This window comes from Lynx rufus, unplaced genomic scaffold (genome assembly GCF_022079265.1).
Source record: "Lynx rufus isolate CCGP_SWC_20201006 ecotype Redwood Valley unplaced genomic scaffold, mLynRuf1.p SCAF_17, whole genome shotgun sequence".
In the NCBI taxonomy this organism is placed as follows: Eukaryota; Metazoa; Chordata; class Mammalia; order Carnivora; family Felidae; genus Lynx; species Lynx rufus.
In genome coordinates, this window is record NW_025814831.1 from 9051501 (window position 1) to 9071693 (window position 20193).

Here is a 20193-nt window from a genome sequence, read left to right on the forward strand (position 1 = left end):
AAAGCTGGGGAGCACAGAAGTCTTCCAAGAACGACCAAGCACCTCCGAAGAGGCAGCAAGGACACCACGAGGGAAGCGTCACCGTGAAACACAACGGAAACCATCTCTGTGAGAAGGAAAGGCAGACACGAGCAAATGCCACAGAAAATACCCAAGAAAATCCAAAAGCAATCTTTTGAATACATTAGCAGAAACTGCTGAGGATCCTGAACACGGCTGCTTCTGTGTATCAGTGGGCCCAGAGAGAGAAACTGGAGGCAGCGATATTAAAGCAAATCCACATCGACCAGCTCAGCTTTACAAAAGCACAGTTTTATTGCAGAAATCACTGGCTATTAAAACTACTCACTATCAGATGGCACTTTCCAACGATAAATACAAATACAAATAAAACAGCACAAACGCAACCCAAGCTGCAAATGTGCCAAAGGTTACAAAGCAAGCTAACCAAGGCAGAACGAAGAGCCTCCTTGCTTCCAGCTGCCACTCCTCACGTGAGCTGTCCTGGGTGCCCGCGGTCTGCGGTATAGACGGCTCGTACCATGCGCCACCTCTAAACCACAAGGTCAAAACCTACATACCCGGCCAGCATGGCTACTAACCTTGCACGGTTTACGAGGGTTCTCACCTGAACAGACAGCCCAGTTTACCGGGACGGGCTCTGGCTCTGAACAAAACGAAAGAATCGGCACCTGTCTGAGGCGCCGCTGACCTAGAGGAATCGTATTTACACGCACAGGAGAGCACTGGGTTTCAAGCTGTGTCACGAACACACCTCTAAGAGGCGGCAGCTAACCCGACACCCCCACTGGTCCTGGAGGAGTCGGAGTCGGACCCTCCTGAGTAAGAGCTCTTGATCCCTGCCAAGGGGCTCTCAAATGTCAGCATGCATCTGAATCCCCCGGGGCACTTGTTCGGTCGCACCGCTGGGCCCTCTCCCTACAGTGTCTGATTCGGATTCCTAGGCCAGGGGTGGGACCTGAGAATCTCAGTGCCAACAAGTTTCCATGACTAACACGAACCTAGTATCTAATATTAGTATCTCGAGTAAGATGCTGCTTGAAAGAAAAAAGGGTTCCGCTACTGAAAATAAAATGTTATAAACCTCGTGGCAGAAACTATATAATTAAGTAAATAGTTAACTAAATGGAGAGTAGAGGTGGAGTGAGAACATATCACGGAAAAGTTAGAAAGAAGTACCAAAAGAAACATGAACTCTAACTGTATCACTACTAATATTCTAGGTGAAGCAGTCAGCTCTAGAAGCAATCAGGTAAAATATTTTTTTATATCAACAATTTAGTTCACCTGTAGAATCTCAGGGTTCCACATGGGTCTCCCCAAATTTCAGAGTAAGTTTGCTCATTAATAACACATTCTCCCAATTCCATTAGGATGCCTACTAGAGTTGTATAGACAGAAAAACCAAATCCACACCTGTTAAAGATCTAAAAATCTCCAAATTAAGCCAAAATAAAGGGTATCGATCCTAACTGAATGGAGGTACAGAAAGGAAGGTGGCCAGGGCTTTCTCCGGGTATCGAAGAGATTGAGACTATAGAAAATATCTTAAAAAGCTAAAGTACGATGTTACAGATACGCTACCCTCTTTTTCTACAGTGATTAAATCAACTTTCCTTTCCACTCCTGTGTCAGAGATGCAGTTGCCTAACCATACAGTCTTAAGTTCAATCTAGAAATCGTTAGGAACAACCTGTGAAAAGCTCCTGACTTAGAAACTCCTTCAATAAGAAAGCATGTAAATCTTTGGACGGGCAATTAGAAGTAGTCCTACACCGGGGCGCCTGGGGGGGCTCGGTCGGCTGAGCGTCCGACTTCGGCTCAGGCCATGACCTTGTGGGTCGTGAGTTCGAGCCCCGCGTCGGGCCCGCGGCTGTCAGCGCAGAGCCGGCTTCACATCCTCGGTCCCTCTCTCTCTGCCCCTCTCCTCCCCCCCCCCCACTTGCACTCCGTCTCTCAAAAATAAACATTCAGCAGCAGTCGTACACTCACCAAGATATATACAACCGAAGCCGCCCTGGCCGATGGGGGATCCTAGTTTCCACTCCTTCTTCGTCATGTCAGTGATGATCTCCCCAGCTGCAAAGTGTTCGGCAAGCTGTCTCTTTGTGGGGCCCTGTCTTCCAGCCTGAGCCACTTTTACTCGAGGCATCTTCACTATAATATAAAAGAAAGCGACGTTCAGAGTTATAATCCTAGAAGTGCTGAAACATTTTCCACGAAGGAAAGCTCTGGGCTCCACAGGTGCTTTTCAAATGAGGAAGCGCATTTACGACACGACAGGCGACGCTTTACACGTGGGCCCCCAGCCAGCCTCACTCACAACGCTGTGAGCCTTACGTTCTCGTCCCCATTTCACAGACGAGGAAACGAAGGCTCGGCCAAGTGTGGCAGCGCATCCAAGGCTGGAGACCTAGGAAGCGGGAGAGCAGCAGAAATCTGCCCTGAGGACCGACGGGGCCCCAAAGCCTCAGCAGCACGGCCCCCAAGTACAAAACCAGCAGTGAAGGAGTGACAAGGGAACTGGGGCTGTTTGGTGACAGCCAGCATTGCATGCTTCCCTTGTCACCACTGTCCCTTCTGGCGGTGACCCTCGATTCACCCTTCTCACTCACGGACACGCTGAACATAACACTCAGGGAAAGCGGTGTGTTACTGTGAAAACGGCCCAGGGCTGGGATCAAAAGGCCCAGATTCCAGTGTAGCTATGACACCAGCGGGATGGGTGACCGTGATCAAGTCACCTCTCTCTGGGCTTTAAGTGCCCTCATATGCAGCTTACCTCACTGAGAGAAAGAACCCAGGCGGGGAAGGGGCGGGGGCGGGGGGCCAGATTCTCAGCTCTACAAGTACGAATTGAAAAAGACGTAAAACGAATACTCTTTAGGAGGCTATAGTTCCTTGAAACTATCGGAGACCACAAAGAGGGCAGTAAGAGTTTATGGGGTGGTCCGCAGCACCTGAAACGGCTGTTCACGTGAACGAAGTCTGTTAAGAGAGGACAATTCGCAAAAGGTGGCTCGGTCTGGAGCCCAGGCAGTCCAAATCCATACACACGACATCAGACGGGGATATTTTAGCAAATATCCACCCTCTATCCCTCCACAGGCATAAACTCCATAGATGCAAATACTCTTTATGAACTTATGGGGGATTTTTAAAATTCTTCCTATAGAACACCAACCCTTCTTCATCGTCTGAATCTTCTCTAAGTTAACAAAATATCTTCAGAATAAATGAAGGTGGCAATTATGTCTTCCTCTCAAGCAGTTCTCTTGATGCATATTTTTAATCATTGTAAAATCTCCCTGAATGAGTTTCACTGTAAACCCTGACAGCCAGACTCAATACACAAGGTGACTTTTACAGCTATGGTTGTAGCTGAGTACAAGGAACAACCACGACAGACAGTTCTAGCAAACACTAAGAGGGATGCCTTCTAAATTTACCCAACTGTTTCAAATCATCAGCATAATCTCCTATTTGACGATGTCCTTAGAGGAGTCAAGACAGTTGAAAATGAGTTAAAAAAAAAAATCTTTTCCTCTTTCTGGAACTCAAGACAGTAACTAGACTATCTTTTGTGTCTTTCTGGAATTCCTTTCCAAAAGTGACCATATTTCAAATGAAATATTCTAGCTCACCTTCTACTCAATAGAAACGGTGGTCAACAAAAAGCGTTTTTCCTCCGAAGTATGTAGTTAGCTTTTACTCTCAGTTTTATTCCCACAGCCTAAATGTGATCATTAGCACAGTCTGGACTGACTTTTCCTTCCTCCCGAAAAGCCGTCGCACAGAGCGGAGGCCGTCACGGCCGGCCTCTCGACGTCCGTACAAACCGCCACGTCCAAAGGTTCACTGCTACTGAAGGGGGTGGGACCGCCAGCTCACCGGTCTCATCTCCCGAAATTTCCCCAGAAAACCCAACCAGGACAACTGGAGAGCAAGCCTCAAACCCCAGGGACAGCATCTCCAACAAGAGTGGGTGACAACATCCCCCACCTCCACAAAACCCCGAAATGGGAGTGGGTGAAGAGGCCGCAGACAGCGGGATGGCCCACGAGCCACCAGCAACTGGCAAGGAAGCAGCAGAAGTGCAGCGATGTGTCTGACGAATCTGAGAATCCCCAGGTTACCAGCAGGTACTTCTCAGAAGCACGGAGACAACACAGGAACAGCAGCCACGGCCGGCCGGGAAGGGCTGTGCACACTCCAGCAGCGGGCGAGCGGCGGGGGCTCCCCGGGAGGGCTGGGGCGGGCCGGCCTCCAGGGCTCGAAGGACCAACCAGCCAGAACTCTCCCTCAGGTGGAGGAAAAACTGCTAGCAATGGAATCCAAACTGAGCATCGCGAAGACAATACAGAGAAAGGGGAAAGAAGGTTCAAATCAAAGTAGATGTGTAAGTTCGCCTCCATGGTTCGGAACGTGACACCAAAAAAAAAACCGAAACAAAATGAAAAACAAAAAAGAAAAGGAGGCTGTAAAGGATGACAGGAAGTCGACCCGATTTACACCATCTAGAACTAATTGCACATAAAAGAAAAATTGCTTATGAAACTCAGCAACCAAAAAGAGGATCAAGGCCCAGTCCTATGCAAACTCAAAAATTAAAAAAAAAAAAAAAAAAATCCCTTCAGAAAAATACATAAAGCGTGCCTGCCAAAAACTTGAGAGCTATGAACCAATATTTCAAAAGAAGCTTAAACATTTATAAAGACTAAGATCAGAACTAGAAAAACTCAGAAACCAAGAGATAGAAGGAAACTAAAAAGTCACAATCATTTCCAAAATGAAAACTAAACTAGAAGGAACATCGAACTGAATGCAATTTAAACACAGTGACTTAACAGAAATAGGCCAGTGAAAAGGAACAAACTTTAAAAATCGCAAAGGGTGGGGGCACCTGGGTGGTTCAGCCGGTTAAGTCCCCAACTCCTGATACCTGCTCAGGACGTCATCTCGTGGCCGTGGGATCCAGCCCGGTGTCAGGATCCACACTGAGCGTGGGGCCTGCTTGGGACTCCCTCCCTGACTTTCTACCCCTCCCCACCTGCACGTGTGCTCGCTTGCTGTCTCTGTCTCTGTCTCTCTCTCTCTCTCTCTCTCTCTCTCTCTCTCAAAATGAACTTTAAAAAAAATAAAAAATAAGTAAAAATAAAAAAGCGTGAAAAAGAGAAACATTTCAGGAGAAAATCATAAATTCAGAACACAGAAAAAGACAACGAACATACCACAAAGAGAATCAAAGCAAAGGAATAGAATACTAAAGACACTTTAAGAAGAGTTCGCTGAACTTAAAAAAAAAAAAAAAAAAAAAAAAGGTGAATCTACAAAAAAAAAAAAAAAAAAAAGGTTTCAGCACACACGGTCCACAGGAGAAATCAGCTCAGCATGACCCACGCCCAGACACAGCCTAGAAAAAAATTACCAAACTCCGGGGTGAGAGCAAATATTCCTTGAGCATCCAGGCCGAAAACAGATCTTTTGTAAGGAAAATAAATCAGGCTGTCCTCACTTTGACAGCAACACTTGTGCCAGGGAAAAAAGAGAAAGTAACAAACTTAAGACAAAGACAACACAAACGGAAGATTTTATGCTCAGTTAAATTTCAAGTACAAAGACCAAAGTGTTCTCCACATGGAAAAAGGGAGTCAGAACCCACGGCAGAACAAGCCTTAGATATCCAAAATGAATGAAGAAACATGGCGAGCGGGAGGCGGGTATTTATTTATGCATTTACATATATTTATTTGTAGAACCGAGTCACCAAGGGCAATCAGGACAGCACAGAGTATATAATGGGCACGTGTCCTGACAAAGTAGGTAGGGCACAACTGTAAAAAAAATTTTAAAAAATTTAAAAAAATGGGAGAAAATACGCAAAAAAGAAAACAACTTTCCAGTAACCATTACGCAAGTGCTACTTGGTTTTGTTAACTAAGGTTACTGTATACAGCTGTGGCATAATGTAAATGAGTAATTACGTGATATTTTAATGGTCATCCCCTTGTATCCTTAAAAATCAAGATTCAAATTGAAAGAAAGGGGATGCAGATGAAAGAAGAGGTAAGGCTTAAAATGCTTTACTGGGAAATATTTGTAATTCGGAAGTTATTTTATCTTCTGCAAAACACACACACACACACCCTTTTGTGTTTGCTAGCCTTATTCACAAAAAAAGCTTTGAAAAAAATAACCAAACCAGTAGTAGTGATTATCTCTAGTGCATAAATTGTATTCTTGAAATACTGTTCCATCTAAAAGAAACCAGGTCCCTTGAGGAAATGGCTGGTTCCGGGTCTGAAGCTACAAGTGTACAAGGTGCACTTGGGACACCTTGTCATTTGTAGGTGTCAAGGAATCTCTCAAAGATGACTGGGGTTATGTCAGATATGTCTAAGGAGCCAACTGAGGTGCTCCCACTGACTAAAGATGGGCCAGTTTGAGTCAATAAAGATAATAACCGCTATGGATTAAAACAAATAAAATGGGTAAATCCAAGAGTTTATAATAGTAAGAAAACCTAAGTGGTCACCTCTAGAGAATAATAGGAAACCACATAATTTTGAAAGGTGGTTCCAAAATTTTAAAAAAAAAAAAAGAAAGGAAGGAATGAATGAATGAAAAAAATCGAGCACTTATCTTTTCTTACTTACATGAATTGTACCACAGGGTAACCAAATATTAAATGAAGAGAAATTTCTCCTTATGGAAAATTTTCAGCTAATAAATGAGTAAGAGTGGTTTTAGGTTAGCACCCTTTCCACCTTCTAATGAATTAATGGATCCAGACGCTGAGCCCTGATAGCTACTAACATCAAAATATGAGAGATGTCCAGACATATTGTACTCCTCCTGATAAAAGAACATGCTCATGCCCATGAAGTAATCTTGCCAAAAAAGAAAAAGAAAAAATAGACCCTGAATCTGATCAAGCCTACCAATTCACAGGATATGAAAAGAACAGAAGAACATGATAAGCTATAGCGCAGGATTGCAATCAGCAAAATCCCAAGGGTGGGAAACCCTAAGGTCCATATAATCCCATTTCTGCAACTGGTAAGGGTAGAAAAAGGAGAGATGGGGGAGAAGAGAACCGGATGCAAAGAGATGTAAAACAACATAGTACCTGAAACAAAACAAAATCAGGCCAATCTAAACTGCAGTGTTTAGGGATGCACATGTGCGTGATAAAACTATAAAGAAAAGGAAATGGTCGCCACAAAAGACAGAAGTTACTTTTGGAAGCATAAGAAAGTTGTGGTGAGGATGGGGCCGGGGGTTCTAATTTATGACGTCGGGGGTGGTTCTAACAGTACCTTAGAATTCATGGAGTCTGTATCTGTCTGCTTAATAAGGTCTTCCGTATTGTGAACTATTTTGTTTTTAAGCACTAAAAAAATTACTGTTCCTGTAGTTAACAATCACCAAGAGACTGAAACTGACAATCTCTTCACACTCTATGAGCTTGTCCCATCAGACACACACACACACCCATGCACTCCTAAGTCAAATCTGCACCTGGTTTCCTGTGAGCTATCAGTTGCCTTTTGCTTTTTTATTTACAGGCACTTGTTATACATTCTCTAGTAGAGAAATAAACTCTTGAAACTGCAAATAATCTTCCCCATCTGCCCTTTGATATTGTGTATTTTTAGCTTTGGGACTTGATGGAACCCTTGGAAAGACCCCTTCCAGTGACTCTTGTCAAACATCTCCCAGGCCTTCTTTTAGTTATTTTACGGCTTCGTCATTTGCTGATACAACTTTGCTTTGTCTACACTTACACTGGTATAAGATACAATCAGAGGTTAAGAATCTGGAAGTTTCCAAATGGTTATCCAGTTTCTTCTCCTCGGTCCCTCATGCACATTAGGGAGATCCGCAGGGTTCGAGGAACGTAAACCCACCACACAGCCGGGGTCAATGAAGGACAAGAAAAGTTCACATGAACTTGTTCTTCTGTTCCACACGAAGTTGCTGTCGTCACCCGTTCCTGTTCCCCCAAACAAAGGCTTACCGGCTGTGGCCCCCACTCTGGAGAACCCTACTCTGCTGGTGTGGTCTAAGATCTGTGTCTCGGCCCCCGGAGTGTCCCCTTTCCACGTCCCAGCACAGCCGTTTGATCTTGACGGCATCTGGCCGCCCCCCTTACTTTCTGGGTCAGGGTTACAGAAGTCTCCTGGTTTCAGACAGTAGGAGATGGGCGTTGGTCAATCTCCTTGTTCCTTTTTAAGTGATTTCTCAAAAGAAGAGAGGAGAACTATTGAAAACCAGAAGCCCCTGCTCAAAAACGAAGTGTTACACCCATAAACATTTGCCTCGGTAACTCAGTGACTTTTCCTAAAGAACTTAAAACACTAATTTCAGTTCAACAATCGCTTTAAAAATTTTTTTTTAACGTTTATTTATTTTTGAGACAGAGAGAGACAGAGCATGAACGGGGGGAGGGGCAGAGAGAGAGGGAGACACAGAATCGGAAACAGGCTCCAGGCTCCGAGCCATCAGCCCAGAGCCTGACGCGGGGCTCGAACTCCCGGACCGTGAGATCGTGACCTGGCTGAAGTCGGACGCTTAACCAACTGCGCCACCCAGGCGCCCCAACAATCGCTTTAATACATTATAGGCTTCTTCCAATAACGAAACCAATACCTACATCAGGTTTCTATTAAAGAATACACTGGAAGGCGCGAACTTCCACCAAATTAAACCTTCCTACGTCGCTTCTGCCCACCAGGAGCAGGGCGAATCCACTACTGTGGGAGCTTATGGGGAAGAGGCAAAGAAAAGGAAAACTTTGCCGTCATATAACCCGTTACATAATCTGAACATCTCTTTCCCCAGTGATAGTAAATGCGATACAGATGCGAGTGGAAAAGCACATCAAGATGCAAATCAGCACTGCCCTTTGCTGAAATCACTCACTGCCACAGTCCGTATTAGCATATTCACCAAAATTTAATTGTAAACAGAGTAATTATGGTACTAAAGTTATTAAATACACAAAGCAAGCTTGGAACTATACATATTCAAATAGAATTTCAGTGGCAGATCAACTTTTATATCTGAAACAATACCCTAATTAATAGTCAGCTCTGATAAGAAAATGGTCCTGTTTCTCAGATAACATTCCCAAAAAAGTTCTGCTGTGAATATTAAAACAAAGTTTTGCGAAGAGATTTTTTTTAATTTCAACAGCTATATTTATCACAATATGGTACTGTATTTAGACCACTGATACTTTTCAAGTCCTGGATTCAAATTTGGAATCGTTTTTTTCCAGTCTCCTGCTGAAGACAGAAAAAAGCTTGAATGGATTGAGAGACACCACTTATACTTAATGAGCTCTACAAATTCATCATACCCAAACTGGGAAATTACAGTGCAGTAATAAACCCTGTTATATACTGGACGGCTAGTCATAAATTTTCCCTAAAATAGACATTATGCGTGTAAGTTCCTCTGAGGGGGGGGTCACATATTTTTAGGAAACTGTCTTTAAATTCTGCGCTTCTCTGGTATGTTTAAAAAACATTTTTTTTAACGTTTATTCATTTTTGAGAGACAGAGAGAGAGCATGAGCGGGGAAGGGGCAGAGAGAGGGAGACACAGAATCCGAAGCAGGCTCCAGGCTCCCAGCTGTCAGCACAGAGCCCGATGCAGGACTCGAACTCACAGACTGCGAGATCATGACCTGAGCCAGAGTCGGACGCTCAACCGACTGAGCCACCCAGGCGCCCCTTCCCTGGTGTGTTTTTAAACGGCATGGAGGCACAGTGACTCACGGTGAATTCTGAGCAAACTGGACTGTTCACCATCCCATTAACATGGTACCTGAGGATTCTTATCTCCGCTCTTTGCCGTGTACAGCTTTTTCAAGCCCTCCCCCGTGCACAAGCACTGAAATCTTTCTCGAACCCAAAGATCTCTCTCTTCCTCAATCAGATCTGGTCTCTGAGGTTTCAGGACTGTCCTCACCTCTTATTTTATGTAATCAATGTTCCGTACGTTGATAAGCTCCCTGGGTGCAAGAACTGTCTTGCAACATACCACTTAGGCAGGAATTCAAGGAATGTGTACACATAAACATCAAAAAGGGTTTCTTCCCCCCTCGAGTATCTGATGTCTAACTTTGTGCTTAATACACATCACTCAAATGCAGCGGACACTGCCCTCCTTCTAAAAGCCCGGCAACTCGAGTCTCTTCCCCGTCTCCACAATGACAAGGTCGAACCCTGTTTATTCTCCCGGGAACCGTAATTCCCCTTCTTAACGCCTACGTCTCCACAGATGACCTCCGCCCCTAGTCCAGAGAGGAAACTGAAGCTTCGAATGGGAATTCTCTTATCCTTCTAAGACCCAAACCTAGGAACCGCCCACAGGGACGTCACGCCCACCTCTGCATCCATCCAGCCTTCCCATCCCTCCATTCCTCCTATCACAAGTCAGGGAAGCTCTCCTCCGCTACCCAACAGTGGGTCCTTCGGCCTGGCCTGGGGCCCATCCCCTCCAGCCTTCTTAGGACTTTTTCACTATGAATTAGTCCCCTTCCACCGTTAATCTAACTTTCTTCTTCCTTTCACGCAAATGTCTCAATATGTCTCAGTGACTGTGTGCGCGTACTGACCTCGCCTTTCTCCTCGCTGGCGCCACACCTGCTTCCGCCCCGTCCACACGCCACCTTCAGGAGCCACCTCCCACCACTCTTGCTAAGGGCACTGAGTCCAGATGACGCGCACCCTCTCATCGGCCTGCTCGGGAGAGCGCGACACTGGTGTTCATTCCTTCCTTCTGGAAACATTCTCTTCCTTTGCTGCCACAATGCAACACCATCCTGATGTTCCTGCCACAGTTTAGGCCGTTCGCTCTCTAGATAATTTGGGAAATGTAACCGTGAGGAGTCACGGCTTGTTTTCTCAAGGAGTCTGTTCTGTTTTTTGACGTACGGTTTTCCAGGAGTGAACCATGTTAAAAAAGGGGCCCGCCTACGCTTCCCTAGCTTACGCCAAAATACAAATTTTACAAAGTGTGAGTAAATTACATAAAAGAAAAACATGCTGCTAAATAAAATTAAGATCTTAGAAATAAAATTAAGAGCTCTGAAATTAAGTTGGAGGCGTACACAAAACCAGAACTGATTGCTATGCTTTTCCTGTCGGCCTACGGATCTCAAGAGAAGAGTGTGCAGTCTCAGACAGACAGTCGCACGCCAGGTTCACGGCAACACTGCGGACAACAGTCACGAGGCGGAAGCAACCCAAGGGTCCCTGGGCAGAGGAGTGGATGAACAAGAGGTGGCATGTAGAGACAATGCAGTAGGACTCAGCCTTACGAGGAGAGGAAACTCTGGGACGCTGGGGGGCTCCGCCGGCTAAGCGTCTGACTCTTGGTTTTGGCTCAGGTCACAGTCTCGCGGTTTGTGAGTTCGAGCCCCACGTCAGGCTCTGTGCTGACAGCTGCGGAGCCTGCTTGGGATTCTCTGTCTCCCTCTCTCTCTCTGCCCCTCCCCTGCTATCTCTCTATCTCTCTCTCTTAAAATTAAACAAACATTTTTAATTTATAAAAAAATAGAGAAAGAAAATTCTGACACGCTACAGTATGGATGAATCTTGAAGACATGCTGAGTGAAATAAGCTAGTCACAGAAAGACAAATGTTGTATGTATCCACAAATATGTATCCGCTACATGAGGTATCTACAGCAGTCAAATTCACAGAAACAGAAAACAGAATGGTTGCCAGGGCTGAGGGGAGGAGGAGAAGGGGAGCTGCTGTCTAACGGGTATAGTTTCAAACCTGCAAGATAAAAAGAGTTCTGAAGACTGGTTACACCACAACGCAAATACCTAAGGCTAATGAACTGTGTACTAAAAAATGGCTGGGGTGGTATATTTTGTCATTTTATGTTGTTACTCACCCCCACACACACACGATTAAAAAAAGAATGAAGAGAGTGTATGGACCCAACAGGTAAAACAGACAGTATAATACTAACATATTCTTGGTGATTATGGACACACACACATACACACACACACACACACACAACTGGAAAAGCATTACAAGTGGGATTATTGCAAATGTCCTCTTATAGATGCTAATTACAGGCCCATCTCCTTCTATTGTGCGTTGCTTTATTGCGCTTCACAGATACTGTGTTGTTTTACCAAACTCAAGGTTTGTGGCAAGTTTCTGCAGCACAAATCTACCGGTGCCATTTTTCCAACGGCATTTGCTCACTTTGTGTCTCTATAGTTTTTGGAAATTTTCACACTGTTTCAAGCTTTTTCCATCATTATTAGACCTATTATGGTTATCTGTGATCAGTGGTTACGACTCACTGAAAGCTCAGACGATTGTTAGCGTTTTTAGCAATAAAAAATTTTTTAACTAAGGTATACAGACCGTTCTCTCAGATGTAACGCTATATTGCACGTTGAACAGACTACAGAAGAGCGTAAACATAACTTTTATATTTGCACTAGGAAACCAAAACATTCGCTTGACTTCCTTTATCGTAATATTCACTTGGTTGCGGAGGTCTAGAGCTGAACCTGCCCTTACAGGGAGGGCGGCTGGCCACGTGGTCATCTCAAGGAAGAGCACCCCACCCTGAGGGGGCAGCAAGTGCAAAGGCCCTAGGGCCAAGAATATGTCCAGCTTGCTCTCAGAGCAGTGAGGAGGTGGAGGCAGCTGGAGAAGAATCAGCCAGGGGAGAGCACTAGCTGATGTCAGAGACGTGAAAGGGCCTGGGGTGGTGATCGCACCCAACACACAGGCCACTGTCAGGACACCTACTTTAACTCTCAGTGAGATGGGAAATTCTGGGAAGCTTCCGCGCAGAGAAGCGGCATGCTCTGACTTACGTCCTCAAAGGATCACTCCGGTTAATGCATGAGACAGACTGCAGGGGGGGAGGCAGAACTACCGCGTATTGCAATGGTGTTATGGGAAGAACCGATGACTGCATTACTCCTTACTCAATAATACGAATGTCAATCTGTTAAACCCCACACTGACTTTCAGCCACCAAACACAGGGGTGCAGAATGACCTAGGATCCTTTTTACATTTTTTTCAACTTTACACAAGCCACCCTCTCCCCCAAAACAAGTCTTCAGTGCCAAGCAGAAACAATCGATATGAGTGACAGATGGTCTAGGAAACATGCTAATCATCTCTTACTCTAGATTTTTCTAAGCTCTATCTTTACAACAATTTAGTTCACCAGAATATTAAATATTTGAGCTCCTTTATTCCACAGGCATTTATAAAACACCTCCAAGACTTGTGCCAGCAACAGTGCTCGGGGCTGGAAATGCACATGGATTAAATGGCAACCTCGGGCCTCAAGCAGCTGCACTTCGCTTCACAGAGAAGCACCATCGCACACTCAGGATTTTTAAATCATCAGCTTCAAACGAGGATCAATAAAAAGTCCTCCAGGTAAAGGCTGTTTCTGAATCCTCTGATAAAACTATTTATTACACACAGTGAGCAGCTGTAGACATCTACAGAATCAAACTCAGTAGCCGGGTAAGGAAAAAGCGCCTCTTCTGGAGGTAGTTTTGAAGACATTAAGAGTCTGAAATTCCTGAAATTCCTGTTTTCTCTTCCCTTCCAGGAGCGCTAGCAGTTCAGAGCGAAATTACAAACTCAACTGCGTAAGCACCCATCGTCCGAGGCGGTCGTTCTCAGTCCTGGCTACAGTGGTTATTACCAGCGGAACTCTGAAACCAGAAAGGCCCTCCTCCACAAGAGCCCCGGCGTCTGCACGTAGAAAGGTCGCACAGAGCAGAGGAGGCCCGGACTGGACCACTGATCCAGATGTGCTGGCACAACCTCCCCTTCTTCACTAAGTCATTCATTTCCAACGGACTGGCTCTGTTACATACAACTCTATTGTATTAGAGGATTTCAATAAAAGCTCCCGCTCATTCGTTTCAGAAGTTGGGTAAAAATATAAACTAGTGAGGGGCGCCTGGGTGGCTCAGTCGGTTGAGCGTCCGACTTCAGCTCAGGTCATGATCTCATGGTTTGTGGGTTCGAGCCCCACGTCAGGCTCTGTGCTGACAGCTCAGAGCCTGGAGCCTGCTTCGGATTCTGTCTCCTGCTCCCTGTACCCCTCCCCCGCTCACACTCGGTCTCTCTCTCTCTCTCTTTCAAAAATAAACAAACATTTAAAAAATTTTAATATGAATTAGTGAATGAATGATTCAAGAAGAGTCCCCCTCCTGAAAAAACATCCTTTTCCCATCCCATCGTATCCCAGATGAAAATCTCTCATTTACATTTCAAACTTATTTGGGATTAAAAAGTAATTACATGTTTTGGTGTAAATGGCTTCCTGCCAAACTACAGTAAGTCAAAGAATAAAATCAAACAAGAGATAATCGGTCAACAAAGAACTTCATCACCTCTTTTGCTAAATTACATCAGGAACAATCTGAAAGCAATATATTTAAAGACAATTCTCTTACAAATGAGCCAGCTAATCACAAGTTGATTAATGCATTTGATTACTGCTAAGAGATCATCTGAAAAATAAAATACAGCATGTTGAATTTATATAGCCTCTTCCCGATAATACCAAGGGTCTTCATATACGTACTTCTTCCGTCCCCGCAAATCCTATTGTTGAGACTGAACTGTAAGGATATCCGTAGAATAAAAATATACTTACTACCAATACCATTTAATGTAAAAACCTGTGACACAGGAAGCTTAACTGTGAGTTCCTATTAGGGACACCCAATCAATGAGTCCCCTGGTCTCACTCTGAGAACCAGGCATATGAATAAAAGTAGGGAAAACATTCACAGCTGTATGGTATCTGTAGTGACATCGACAAAACACGAGTCAAGGATAGCACAACAATCCATGAGCATATACGAAGTAAACTCCCAGAGATAATGACCCTATAAAATCACAGGATTACTCCTGAAGAACATTAAGCTAAACTCAGCTGCGACACAATCTCTGGAAGCAATTGTCACGCTAGTCAGGTTTTCACACCTACGCTGGAAAGAACTAGGTGAAGACTCACGCTTCCAAGTCTGAAAAAGAAAGTGGGTATCTTCAGAGAAGAAAACAATTTCTTCCAGGTCAGAATGTTTTTTACTTGTACTGGGAAACTGATTAATGTTCCACTGTGACATTTTTTGGTAGAGTGAATAAAGTGTTTAAAATACAGTATCAAGTGCACTTCCTCGATTTTTATTTCCTTTAAAGGATTTCTAAAAGTTCTAAAGGAGAAGCACTGATTGCGGAATTAATGTTTCAACTGAGAATACACAGTATGGTCCGATCTCAAACATAAAACCAGGACGCCTCACCGCAACCACTTCCCCACAAAGAGGAAGGATCCTGTGAGGTCTCGCGGGGCACCTCTCTTTCTGACTTTAGTTGTGATGGTTAGAAGATCCATCCCTGGAGTCCTAACAGGTCTCCAGGAACCAACCGTGAAGACATTACAGTAACATTCATTCGTCCTACAGACAGCACACACTGGTAACTTCCTGCTCTGCAGGTACAGCATCTAAGAGGGGAAAAGCCTGGAGATGCTAACTTCAAAGGGAGGTCACCCTCCGAAAGGAGCCAAAAGGAATGCTTCTCTATGTAAAGCACACACTAAAACTGTTCTAAAATTGGGAATGTTGAACTATACTGTTAATATGTTTATACAACATTTAGCATATTTTGGCAATTTTGGATAGATTTCCCAATAATTCTACTGGGGGGCAAAATTAACTACCAGGCTTTGTTTACAGTTAATTGCCTGCGTGTTCAGGTTTAAATCTACACAGGCTAGCAACTGAACAACATTCTTCCTTATGTATTCTTGCGGCAGGGCTCAAGGGGAGAAAAATCTCTAAATACACCGAAAGTAATTTAGGATGACCGAAGTATAGCAGAAGTGTACTACAGTCATTAAAAAAATTCTTCATGGAAACATAAGAGAAAAATTCTTTTTAAAGCTCAGAGACCAGGTTTTCCTAGACAACAAAAGAAAAGTCAAGCCATAAAGAAAACTGATACATTTGACAAAATTTAAAACTCTCCACAGGTTAAAGAGAACATAAACCCAAAAGACAAATGAAAACCATCTACAAAACATGACAAGAGGCTAATTTTCTTAGTATTTAAAGATTCCTTTCTAAGAGAAAAAAAAAAAAAACAAAAACACGAAAGCCCAACAGAAAAATGGACACATTGCGAATTTCTGGAGACAGAAATTCACAGAAAAGAAAGACAAAAGGCTTTCAGAAACACTCTTCTTATATTAGGGAAATTTCCAGATATGTACAAAGTAGAAAGGTGGTAAAATGAACTCCCACGTCCATGTCACCCTGTTCAACAATTATCAACACACAGCCAATCTGCTTCTTCTGTATCCCCAATCCACTCACCCCTCTAGACAGTTTTAAAGCAAACCCCACACATCAGATCATTTCATGTGCAAATTTTTCTAACAGGTACTTTTAAAAATACAGTCACTTAGGGGCGCCTGGGTGGCTCAGTCGGTTAAGCGTCCGACTTCAGCTCAGGTCACGATCTCGCGGTCCGTGAGTTTGAGCCCCGAGTCGGGCTCTGGGCTGATGGCTCAGAGCCTGGAGCCTGCTTCCGATTCTGTGTCTCCCTCTCTCTCTGCCCCTCCCCCATTCATGCTCTGTCTCTCTCTGTCTCAAAAATAAACATTAAAAAAAAAAAATACAGTCACTTAAATACCATCATCACATCTAACAAAATTAATAACCATCCCTTAATATCTTCTAGTAAGAACTGTTCAAAACTCCCCAGTTGTCTCGAGAAATATCTCCTTATGGGCGCCTGGGTGGCTCAGTCGGTTAAGCGTCTGACTCGGTTTCGGCTCAGGTCATGATCTCGGGGTTTGTGAGTTCGAGCCTCACATCGGGCTCCGTGCTGACAGCACAGAGCCTGCTTGGGATTCTCTCTTTCCCTCTCTCTCTCTGCCCCTCCCCTGCTCACACTCTCTCTCAAAATAAACAAACATTAAAAAAAAAAAGAAAAGAAAAGAAATATCACCTTACAGCTGATTTTTTAGCTGCTGCCTCTGGCTGATGTGTCTTTGAATCTTTTAAAGGACAAATGCCACCTCTCTCTTTTACTTCCCTAGTCGTTTGTCTTGTAAAATTTCCCATTTTGTGAATTTTGCTGATTGGGGCCCTTTAGCATCACTGAATGTGTTTCCTGTATTTTTTGTTACTGTTGTTGCACAAATTGTTCTACCATCTGGTGTCAGCGCCCCTCAGCGAAAGAACCCCAGAAACACATCTACAGTCAAACCAGCCAGGAGAGCACATTCCACATGGAGCACTAGGGTGTCTCTAAGAATATTAAAAACAATCTACTATGGGATTTCGGCTTTGATTGGGTAATTTGGGGGAGGGTCTCAGGAAGCAGGAGTTTCCCTAAATTGGATGTCATTCTATGCATGGGTATTTCAATAAATCTTATCTCAGGGAGGGGAGACTTAGAATGAAGATGAGGCTGTAACTGGTGAATAAGCGGCCATCACTCCTTCTGGTTAGTATTTTGTGGATGGCACAGAGACCTTGGCTTTGTGCTTGGTTCCGTTTTATCATAACCTGCATGAAACCCCGTCTGAGGTATTCTGTAAAACTGCTCACATTTAACTGGAGAACAACATGGCCTGTGAACGCCAGGCCAGCTTCTGAAGCCGGGGCCTGTGCTAAACCCCGTGCTAAACCCCGGAAGCCCTTCGAGTTGTGTGCCCTTCTGAAACAACCCCAACATTCTGGGATATTTTCCCTGCTTTCTAACACAAGATGCTCCGGGGTCCTCATGCACATCTTCTTGCCCCAAACCTAAAATCAATCACTTCTGCAGAGAGCCTGTCTCCTTTTAGTGGGAATGGATCAGGGACCAAAATCTGAGCTCTAGAATATTGACTGGCCCCTGGTTGTCATTATTTCCAGGTCCTCTGAGTGAACAAAGCTAGAATTCTTTTGAGAGAGAAAACGCATCACAGGTTTATACTGATATTTCCTGTCCAAATTTGGGATTACATGGTTTTTTGCTTAACTTCTTTGACTTTGCTTGTCTCTATTCTCGTGTGTTAAAATTCTTAGTTCCAGACACTAACCTGAGTGTTTAACTGACACACATTTCTTCTCTTCTGAGTGTTCACGGTTTTGTAAAACATCCGCACCCCAAAACCAAACCACACGGGGCGTGCTCAGAAGTCTACCTTCCATCTCTGCCCCTTCCACGCCTTTCCCTCCGTGTGGCTGCTTTTGTTAGTTTTTAGTTTTCCCCTCCTTTTTTCTCTTGTAAACAAATAAAATACATTTATCTACATCACTGGCTTCTGAGGTTAATAGGTAAAAGATTATATACCCTGTTCTTCGCCATGATTTCTTTCACTGACACTACATCCTGCAGATCACAGCATATAGGCCCAGCTTCATTTATCAACAAAATGCAAAGTAAAATTACAGTGACACTTTATGTATAATGAAAATCGCATTTTTAAGCTATCAGATTATCCAAACTCAAAGAGTTAGAAAATGCACTGGGTTGGTAAGAATACGAAAAAAAGGCCCATCAGTTTAGCATTAGCTACCAAAATTGTAAATGCACACGCCCTACGGCTGAGTAAGTCCACTTCTAGCAATTTGTCCTACAGGTATACTCACATCCTGTCAAATGTAGGTGACAATCAACCGAGAGAAAACCTCACTAAAGTGGAATAGGGGGACAGAAGGAGGAGACATACCACCCAACATCAATCACAGGAACAGGTGTCAATGACACAGCCAGCAGAAGAACGGCCAACAGAAAAGAATCATCAATTACAGGCCCCAAGAGGGAAAGAAATACACTGCATCTCCCACAAGAAATAGATCACCCCTGCAGCTCAGTCGGTGAGAAACCTCATCACCCTAAACTCTTGCTTCTCTCCAATGGACTCTTTCTCAAACAATCTCTCCCAACTTCCTCTTTCTTCGTAAAATAATGTTCCTCTCCTTTGTTTGTCGGACTAGCCTCTGGTTTTGCCACAGTTTGCTCGTCCCGAATTACAATGCCGTAATTCCTGAATGAATCCATTTTTGCTAGTAGAATAACTTGTTTTAAGGTTAACTTGTACATGGATATTCACTGCCACAAAATACAATAACAAAAGACTAGAGACATGCCTAATTTACATCAGAAGGGAACTTATCAGAAAGGATATAATGACAGCATATCCACAGAATGAAGTCATATGCAATTTAAAAAAAAGAGATAACCCCATATACATCACTAAGGAACAGTCTCCAAAATATAGTTAAGTGAAAAAAGTATGCTACATATGCTTGAATAAATACGATTAACACCCCCGGGGGAGTTGTGCAACAAAGTACCATGTGTATATGTAGCATATCACTGGTACAGTATATAATCAATTAGTAGCAAAAGTTACCTTTGTGATAGGAGGTTTAGTTTCCATCCTTTATCCTCTTAATGTTGTCTAGATTTCTTATTGTGTGCATGTTATTTTTCAGTTAAAACATTTTTAAAGAATTCTTCATGAATAATAAAAGAGCTTGTATTAGATAAAATACCAAGTAGCTCTTTCCAGTGTTGTTACTTTGGAATCCACCTGCGCTCCTTTCCTTTAACAGGAGGATCCACCCAAGCAATTGCCTCATGTTAAAAACACAGCAATGGACTATGAAGAAAAGGAACTCTGAATGCCCACCTCTGCAGACAAGACCGTACCTTTACGTTTTGCTGTAAAGACTAGGTCAGTCTTTAAAGAGCAATACAGTCTGAAAGACTATTAAATGAAAGCAAATATTGACATGAACTTCTTAACATTAACGTACTTATTTTTGCCCAAATAATCCTAAATGAGTACAAATGTATGCGACTGAATCCATACCAGGAAGAATAAATCAAGCATTAGTAACAGCTCTTACACATGAATGAACTAACATATAACAACAGCTACCCTCACTATTAAGCACCTATATGGCAGGCTCTATGTTGGCTAATTTAAACACATTATCTCTAACTCTAAGAATAACCATAAAACCTAGGTGGCATCATATTGACTTCATATAACAAAACCAGGAATAAGAGAAGTTGAACCATTTGTCCATGGCTTTCACAACCAGTTAAGTTAGCAGGACCAAGATTCAAAAGAC

General features: G+C 43.6%; 1 protein-coding gene across 3 annotated transcripts in view; it reads right to left on the bottom strand.

Moving 5' to 3' along the window:
* VRK1 (VRK serine/threonine kinase 1) overlaps positions 1 to 20193 on the bottom strand; it is a 76713-nt gene that overhangs the window by 39955 nt on the left and 16565 nt on the right. For 2 of the 3 annotated variants that reach the window (XM_047080133.1, XM_047080131.1), the window contains exon 2: positions 2014 to 2178. In XM_047080133.1, the coding sequence (XP_046936089.1) occupies positions 2014 to 2173 (160 nt within the window). In that variant the 5' untranslated portion in view covers positions 2174 to 2178. Of the gene's footprint in view, positions 1 to 2013; positions 2179 to 4963; positions 4996 to 20193 lie in introns of those variants that run through there. The other variant, XM_047080132.1, reaches the window with a different exon arrangement.